This window comes from Electrophorus electricus, chromosome 3, assembly GCF_041902795.1.
Source record: "Electrophorus electricus isolate QZ-2024a chromosome 3, ASM4190279v1, whole genome shotgun sequence".
Lineage (NCBI taxonomy): Eukaryota > Metazoa > Chordata > Actinopteri > Gymnotiformes > Gymnotidae > Electrophorus > Electrophorus electricus.
The window spans coordinates 37,029,607-37,036,990 of NC_137499.1; the positions used below are offsets into that span (position 1 = coordinate 37,029,607).

Below are 7,384 nucleotides of genomic sequence, written 5' to 3' on the forward strand. Positions count from 1 at the left end.
AATCTGGATTGGATTGTAATTTATTTTGATATTATATAATTATATATTTGATTATAATTGAATTTTTCAAACTGGAGATATGTGAATGATGCGCTGTTTCATTTGTAACATCAAACATTTTCCAGTAAAGGTATCACACATTTTTCTTTACTTTTCAAGTTTAGACTTTCATCATATCAATAAAGACATCCCAGGACAAACAATGATGAAAATATGTTTACTAAAAAGGGTGGGCAATGTTACATGTTTTCACAGAGGAAAAAAAAGCAGAAACACCACTACTGCAGCTCTTCTTTCTTTAGACCAATTAATCCAAAGTACTTTGTTCCTTGCTAATGTGACAAACAAATCTAACAGATATTATGAGGAGAAACACAGCAGTGAGGCATGCATAGCTAATAAGGATGGTTCTGAGGGCAAACAGAGACACCGGGTCAGAGATCCTGCGTAGACGGCCCATGTGTGGATACACGGCAAGTCTGATCTCTGCCACCTTCCTGCCCCTGAGCCAGCAGTAATACGTGCCCTTGTCTTGCACGTGTGCAGGCTGGAAGTGCAGGTTCTGTCTGCTGTCTATGAACACACGTTGGCTCTTCCTCTGTCCCTCCATGTAGTGAGAACGGTAAAGGGGAACAGGACCTTTGTCCCATGCCACCACCTGCTGGGCTGTCGCACCAGGACAGGAGAGGACGAGGTCCGTCTCTGCCGGGTGGTTGCGGTAGTAGACGGGCTGTCTCGGAGAGTTTGGTTCAGCGTAAGCGAGGAAGTCCAGCAGAGCCTGTTGCTGGGGGCTGGTGGTGGGGCTCAGAAGACAAGGAGCATGGCAGCTTTGCACGGCCACCTCTGCCCCGTGGCTCCCGTCGGCCAGCCCGAAGCTCAGAGGAACAGCCGCAGAGCCGCAAGAGATCACGTTGCTTGACTGGCGAAGGTACCGCACCTGGAGGTACTGGCTCATGACATAACAGAGACCTACTCGCGTCTGCTCGCCCCTTACATCGCAGCGGTCGCACACGGACCAGGGCCAGTAGCTGGTGAACACTCGATAAGGCTTCGTTTGCCCTGTACTGGCTTCCTGTGCTCCGATTCTCTGAACAAGGCTCCTGTTGAAGCGCACATGTCGGACGAGCTGAACGTCCACCTCGTAGCCGTAGAAGTACTCCCCCGAGGGCGTGCCGCAGACGTAATACCCCGAATCGCTCTCCTGCACCATGAAGATGAGAAGGCCGAAGAGGCGGATGGTGAAGCGGGAGCGCAGTGCCAGGTCTTTGCCCACCTTGGACGAGTCCAGAACTGCAGTGCCCGCGAAGTCAGTGAGGACCCGCGAGTTCTGGGTGCCCAGATATTTCTGGTAGTACCACACTACTGAGAGTGCGTCTTCTGGCTTACACCGACAAGGTAACTCAATGGTCATGTCTGCCACGTATGCGGCGCTCTCGAACACGAGGAATGCGGGACATGCTCTGGTGGTGAAGATGTCCTCTTTATCCTCAGGGGCTTGATAGGCAGACGGTTGCCAAGGACACAGTGTCCAAGCACACAGGAGAAGTAGCTCATAACTCACCCTCATGACTATGCCACTTTTCTTGCTTGTAAACACTCAGATTTTAAAGTGTCTCCCAAAGTTATCATGTGCTGTATTGTAACCATGGTGCTGCTGTTTTCTCATTGTGACCTAGCAATGTCATATATAAATCATATCATATATCAGACATAAAAGAGACATTGTAAACTAGTTACTTTACATCATTGAATACTTTACATTACAGAATACTTAAAGATTATTTTCTCACAGGGAATTTTAAAAAAAACTTGAAGAAAACATCATGCACTCTCACAAAGTCCATACTTTGCCATCAGACATTTGAGTTTTCCTGCAACCTCAACCTCTGAGGTGAGCTCAGGACACTGTGTTTCTCCTGCCTCAGACAAGCCAGAAGGTTTGTTCTCATCCTCGGAATAAATCCACCGAGGGTTGTGATGGGATGCAGAGGGCTGCCCTACTGCATCCCACAACCTGTGGAAGAGACCTTCACAAGCTTCTTGCTCAGCGTGGCTCAGGAGGGACACATTGAGGGCAAAGCGGCCAGTCTCTGACAGGCCTTCAAGCAAGCTAATCGCCACTGCCTCGTCCCCTGGCAACAGACATTGGGAAAGGACGACTAGGAACTCGCCTAGAAGCCCAAAGCCCACCTCCGCGCGGAAAATTCCCTGCAACCTCTCCCCACCCAGCCTGATGAGGAGACCATACTTTTCCTTCCAACTTCCACCAAACCTGCGCCAGTCTCTGCTGAACTCCGACGCAGTCCTTGGCTGAAAGTCAGCCTGCAGAGGCTAGAAGATCGACAACACGGAAATAAGATGCAATGACCCATAGAGATGTCGTGAATAATATTTTAAGTATTTATTGTTGTTTATGCAATATAACTATATATAACTCACGGGGACAAAGTCGGGTGACGCTCCCATTCGCTCCTTATAACCTACAGCAACTGAATTCCACGGCTGCTTTCGGGGCGCGGAGGTTGTGTCGTGTTTTCCTAAGGATTTGAGATGGGATGCCAGTACAATATCCCTAAAATATAACGACCCCAGGTCAGCGTTGGTGACTCGTCCGGGAAGAAACTTCCCCCAAACTCACTTCAACTACGTTAGAGTAGCTCAGTTTATATAACGCAGAATATTCGTGGTTATCTTACAGCGGTTAGAAGATGAAGGTTAGCTGTCTATCTTCGAAAACGAAGAGAAATGGGTTTACTAACCTGAATTCCTCATAAGAGGCAACTTTTTGATGAATGGCTCGGAACTTCGCATCGTTTTCTCGCTGATATTTCTTGTCCGCTTCCAGCGCATTCTTCAACTCCTTCTCGAGTGCCGAGAAATCAATAATATCGGATTTCTCCATTCCCGAGTGGGGCCAAACACCGACTAGCTGACTAAAATGATTTTATACTTACTTTAAAGCGCAGGTAAATGTTTTCCGCTATGCTGGGGATCCGGCCTAGCCACGACTTAGCCTTCCAAAACAAAACGGAAACTATAGCAACGATGGAAACGGCGATTCTGGACACGGTAACCGGTACGTTTAATTTGTATCGCAATATTAGTTTGACCAACGAGTCCAGAGCCTTTACGCTGCTGCCTATAAACGGGAAGGACCTTAATTTAAGTTTTATGGTCCAAATCAAATGGTCCTGTGCTCATTGCTGCAGTTAACTGTTGGGGCGGTTTTTTTTGTGATAGGAACATGTAAACTCTACGTATAGACTATCTTGTTTTTAAAAAACAGGGAAACCCCCCCCACTAAGATCTAAAATTTTAAAATAAAATTCTAACATACATGTCAACATGTTCTTTATTTTCCCGAGTATTTGTTGAGACCATCAAAAGCTTATACAATTTAGGGTTTGGCCTTTTTTTGGGACCAGGAGTGCATGTTGAACTGCAGAGTAAGCAAACGAAACACAAAGTTTAAAAAGGTCATTCTGAAGGTTTTCTACAAACCTGTAAGTGATTTGGCATACTGAGATATTAGGGGAAAGAGGGAAAAACAAAAATCCACTTGCTCAAAACCATGAATGCGTTAGGCCTTTTCCACATCATCTGAGATGTTGCCATTTAGTAATGACAGAAAAACATTTGTAGTTAAAATTAGACACATTCATGAACTTTATAAAGATTTTATTGAAAAGGTCACGATGGTAGCTAGGCGATGCTGCCTGCATTAGAAGCAATCCTGGGCCAGAGATCTGCACATTCCTTCGCCACAGGGCCCGTGATGGCAGACCCTAAGAAACAACAACAAGAGATGAACTATCCCGTTTCTGTTAACACCTTAAAACAGGATCAGGAGCTGTGGCTTAAAACAAACGTTTAAACATTTTTGATCTGGTTCACTGATGGAGGCTCCATTTTAAAATGATGAATGTCTTTGGTACATATATCATATCTATCAGCATAAACCTCAACACTGATCCACGATACAGAAACTGGTTTGCACACAGTGATCAGTTCCAATCAAAGCAGGTGAATGCAGAAAAATGCACTTGATTTATGCACTGTCCCATCACGGATTGAGATTGAACAGCACGTTTAAAACACTGCCATCTCACCCAAAAGCAATGGGGTTTACTATATCCTTCCACGACACCTTGCTCAGCCACAGGCCAGACAGAGCAAGGGCTTTTTTAGAAGGAGATGCAGCACTTTCACCAGCCCACCTTTCATTTCGCCCTTGTTGTTGACTATGACCCCGGCATTGTCTTCGAAGTATAAGAACACGCCATCTTTTCGCCGGTACGACTTGCGCTGTCGTATCACCACCGCCGGATGCACTGCAAAAGCAAGAGAAGGAATTAATCTCCGAGATGGAATGCAAGATCCACACACGCAAATCTTAGAAGCCCAACGATCTGGTTCCAGTTTGTTTAGGAACCATGCAGAGGGCAGTAGAGGCGAAGCCCGACATGCAGAGTAAGATGCATTTACTCTGCATAAACAATACAATATGCAACCAGGTGGACCTTACCTGACTTGCATGCAACAGTGAGTTTGCATAGCTACTGTCTGGGGTCATGACTAGCCTGCACAACAGTCTCAGACCAGTACAACAATAACTACAAAACCACAGAGCAATCTCAGACCAGATACTACAAATCTGACGAGCACCATGCTGGCTGGCTAACTGTTCAGTCAGATGGGCAATATGTTCCACCGTTCAGTCATACCATTGCATAACTTACTGCTGTACTACATTACTTCACAGGAGGTGTAAACAACACCGAGACTGATCACATATGATGAGGTCTTAAGCACTGTGCCTTTCTAAGGCATGCTGACTCAAGCAGAGGCAGTTACTGCTACAGGTGTACAAACTGTTCAGACAAGTGTCCAATCTCACAACCATCTGCAACTGGAGTTGACTGGTCACATGACAATCAACTACAAGGTATTCCAAAGTAAAGCAATAGGCCAGTGCTGACCCCAAAAACCAAACAACCATTTCACTCAGCATCAAGAGGAATTTAAAGGGGTTTTAGGATGTTGCCAAACGCTGGGTTTTAAACTTACAAAACATCAGAATAAAAATATCGTTGGCTTTCTACAGGGCAGTTACAGGCTGGTTTTATTTTTCATTTGACAATACATCAAGACCATTTTATACTGATCTGTTTGATGACACTTGTCTGCGGTTTAGGCTTGAAGTATTCCTCTAAGAGTATAGTACTGCGTATAAGAGCACTCTCTATGGTAACTCAGGTGACTGTGCTTGCAGCATACATGAAGTAACGCTAACTCCCTACTCACACAATGAGTTGAAAGCTGTGACATGAGATGGAGCACTTGGACAGCTGAATCACTCACCCTTTTTCCTGAGCTCTGGCTTGCCCTTCTTCACTGTGGCCATAACCATGTCTCCCACACCTGCAGCCGGAAGCCTGTTCAGGCGACCTTTAATACCTTTGACCGAGATGATGTACAGGTTCTTGGCACCTAACAAGGAAAGCGTCGGCAAAGATTGGTCACAAACATTACACATTCACTGCAAACAGATATTGCACGTACAACTAACAGTATTTCACTTTGGCAAGGGGAGGTGTATGAACTCCAATAGACAGGAACATGCAACGCTCCACTTCACAAAAAATCTGTCCCATCACGGATTGAGACCAAACAGTACAATTAAAACACTGCCATCTCACCCAAAAGCAATGGAGTTTACTATATCCTTCCACGACACCTTGCTCAGCCACAGGCCAGACAGAGCAAGGGCTTTTTTAGAAGGAGATACAGAGACTTCACAGCACTGAGGAGCAAGCAAGCTCTTACTTTAGGAAATTTTTAGAGGAGTAAAGGTTAACACAGACAACACACGGCCTACAGATGTCTGAAAAGAGAAAAGTTTTTGAAATGTTTGTTTGACAGTCGACCCAAAACGACCCCCCCAGCTCAAGTCTGCAAAGGTTTTGTTGCGGCGTTGGGGTCTGGGCATCACACCTGTGTTGTCAGCGCAGTTGATGACCGCTCCCACTGGGAGACCCAGAGAGATGCGGAACTTGGCTCCAGATGACCCTCCACGTCCTGAAAGGAATGAACATCTTTAGCTTGGACATTCACGCCCAAGTCACGTCAGACAACAAGACAAAAGCCGAAGGCATCACTGCCACAAGTCGGGCAGCCCAAGTGCATGCGTTACAAGGCACTATCGACTAGTGTCATCGACGATTAATCGTCCCGACGATACCGCAGAAATTGGCTTAACTCGGATGTGTGACATGAACTTCCAAGTACAGTAGTTGGTTGAGCTACGTAGGCAAGAAGATTCTGCGCCTTTTCTGATCAATTCAGTCAGCTAGCTAGCCATTACAAAGCTTAATCTGGCAATGGCCACATGCACTATATGTGAACTTAGTAGCCATACTAAGCAACAAACTACCACGCACAGAAACGCTGGCTAGACATGCCAACGCTCGTTAACCTAGGATGGAGCAGCCAGCTCACTCGAGCTAGCCTAGCTTAACGACGTGTACAAACGTGTACTACACACGATCCTTTGGTTATTCAAATAAGAGAAACTGCAGAACACTTTACAACAGACGCACATGCGTTTTGTAAATATTTGTACATATCAATGTTCCTCATTAAGAAATCGGACAGCGCAAATTCTGTAGCTAACCTAAATTAGCGACAACCCTGTATCGACATTTTTCAAGTTAAAAAAAAAAGGACGCAAAACCAAATACACACAAACTCGTACGCTCCCATATATATCGCAGCGATAAGACTGCATTTTAGACACAGAAATGGTGTCTGATTCGAGGATTAAGGTGGATTTAGTTACTCGCACCTTACCTCTCTTAGACATCGCCGCTGCACCGGGGAAAAGGAAGAAGGAGAAAGGAACGCTGGGAAATAAAGCTGCGCACACCACAGAGCTCAGCGCGGCGCTCTTTATGTCGCCCCCTAGCGGCCGCGTGTTGTGTCGCCCCCTAGCGGTATCGTATTGCAATGAACTTTAATCCTTGAATGCCTTTCTGTTATGTAAATAAATAGTTTGATAATGCATACTAATATTGCCAGCTAATAGTGAGTAAGCTAGAATAGCCAGCATTTTATAAGACTATTAGGGAAAGAACACAATAGCAATTAGTCGTTATTACCTTGTTATTACCACGACTAATCCCACTTTTGTCATAGAGGCCTAGGCAAAGTTTATTAAAAATGTGCACACTCTAGAAGGTTAAAGAGATAAAGGTCTGCTGTTTGAGACTTGCCTGAATGCTTTTTAGGGCAGTGCCAAGTTGCCACTGTTGGGCCCCTGATTAAGGCCCTTAACCCTCAGTAGCTCAAGTTGTACTCAGTCATAGATGTAAGTTGCTTTGGATAA

The 7,384-nt window shown here is 45.4% G+C and overlaps 3 protein-coding genes across 5 annotated transcripts; all 3 read right to left on the reverse strand.

Annotated features, from left to right (window-relative positions):
* Positions 1-202: 202 nt before the first annotated feature.
* On the reverse strand, positions 203-1,567 carry LOC118242032 (Ig-like V-type domain-containing protein FAM187A). The gene has a single exon (XM_035530252.2). It carries the CDS (start codon positions 1,565-1,567, stop codon positions 308-310), a length of 1,260 nt encoding a protein of 419 aa, XP_035386145.2. The 3' UTR covers positions 203-307.
* Positions 1,568-1,820: 253 nt separating this feature from the next.
* On the reverse strand, positions 1,821-3,513 carry dnaaf19 (dynein axonemal assembly factor 19). 3 transcript variants are annotated; one of them, XM_081711376.1, is made up of 4 exons: positions 2,955-3,513; positions 2,760-2,860; positions 2,440-2,537; positions 1,821-2,331 (listed from the first exon to the last, which is right to left on the reverse strand). In XM_081711376.1, the coding sequence occupies exons 2-4, from the start codon at positions 2,848-2,850 to the stop codon at positions 1,822-1,824; spliced, it is 699 nt and encodes a 232-aa protein (XP_081567502.1). In that variant the 5' UTR covers positions 2,851-2,860; positions 2,955-3,513; the 3' UTR covers position 1,821. The 3 variants fall into 3 exon arrangements, with proteins under 3 accessions (XP_081567502.1, XP_026873676.3, XP_081567503.1); XM_027017875.3 differs by having other exon boundaries at positions 2,440-2,572; positions 2,760-3,513; XM_081711377.1 differs by lacking the exon at positions 2,955-3,513 and having other exon boundaries at positions 2,760-2,894.
* A 148-nt stretch (positions 3,514-3,661) lies between these two features.
* rpl23 (ribosomal protein L23) lies at positions 3,662-6,944 on the reverse strand. The gene is made up of 5 exons (XM_027017874.3): positions 6,850-6,944; positions 5,995-6,078; positions 5,362-5,490; positions 4,218-4,331; positions 3,662-3,785 (listed from the first exon to the last, which is right to left on the reverse strand). The coding sequence occupies exons 1-5, from the start codon at positions 6,860-6,862 to the stop codon at positions 3,703-3,705; spliced, it is 423 nt and encodes a 140-aa protein (XP_026873675.1). The 5' UTR covers positions 6,863-6,944; the 3' UTR covers positions 3,662-3,702.
* Between the last annotated feature and the right edge of the window lie 440 nt (positions 6,945-7,384).

Coding starts and splice junctions, on each gene's coding strand:
- LOC118242032 (XM_035530252.2), bottom strand. CDS start 1,567: ATGAGGGTGAGTTATGAGCTACTTCTCCTGTGTGCTTGGACACTGTGT.
- dnaaf19 (XM_027017875.3), bottom strand. CDS start 2,902: ATGGAGAAATCCGATATTATTGATTTCTCGGCACTCGAGAAGGAGTTG. Junction 2,573..2,759: donor GCCTCTTATGAGGAATTCAG/GTTAGTAAACCC, acceptor GTTATATTTTAG/GGATATTGTACTGGCATCCC. Junction 2,332..2,439: donor CGTCACCCGACTTTGTCCCC/GTGAGTTATATA, acceptor TCGATCTTCTAG/CCTCTGCAGGCTGACTTTCA.
- rpl23 (XM_027017874.3), bottom strand. Junction 5,491..5,994: donor CAACTGCGCTGACAACACAG/GTGTGATGCCCA, acceptor TTTCCTTGTTAG/GTGCCAAGAACCTGTACATC. Junction 4,332..5,361: donor GCCAGAGCTCAGGAAAAAGG/GTGAGTGATTCA, acceptor TTGCTTTTGCAG/TGCATCCGGCGGTGGTGATA.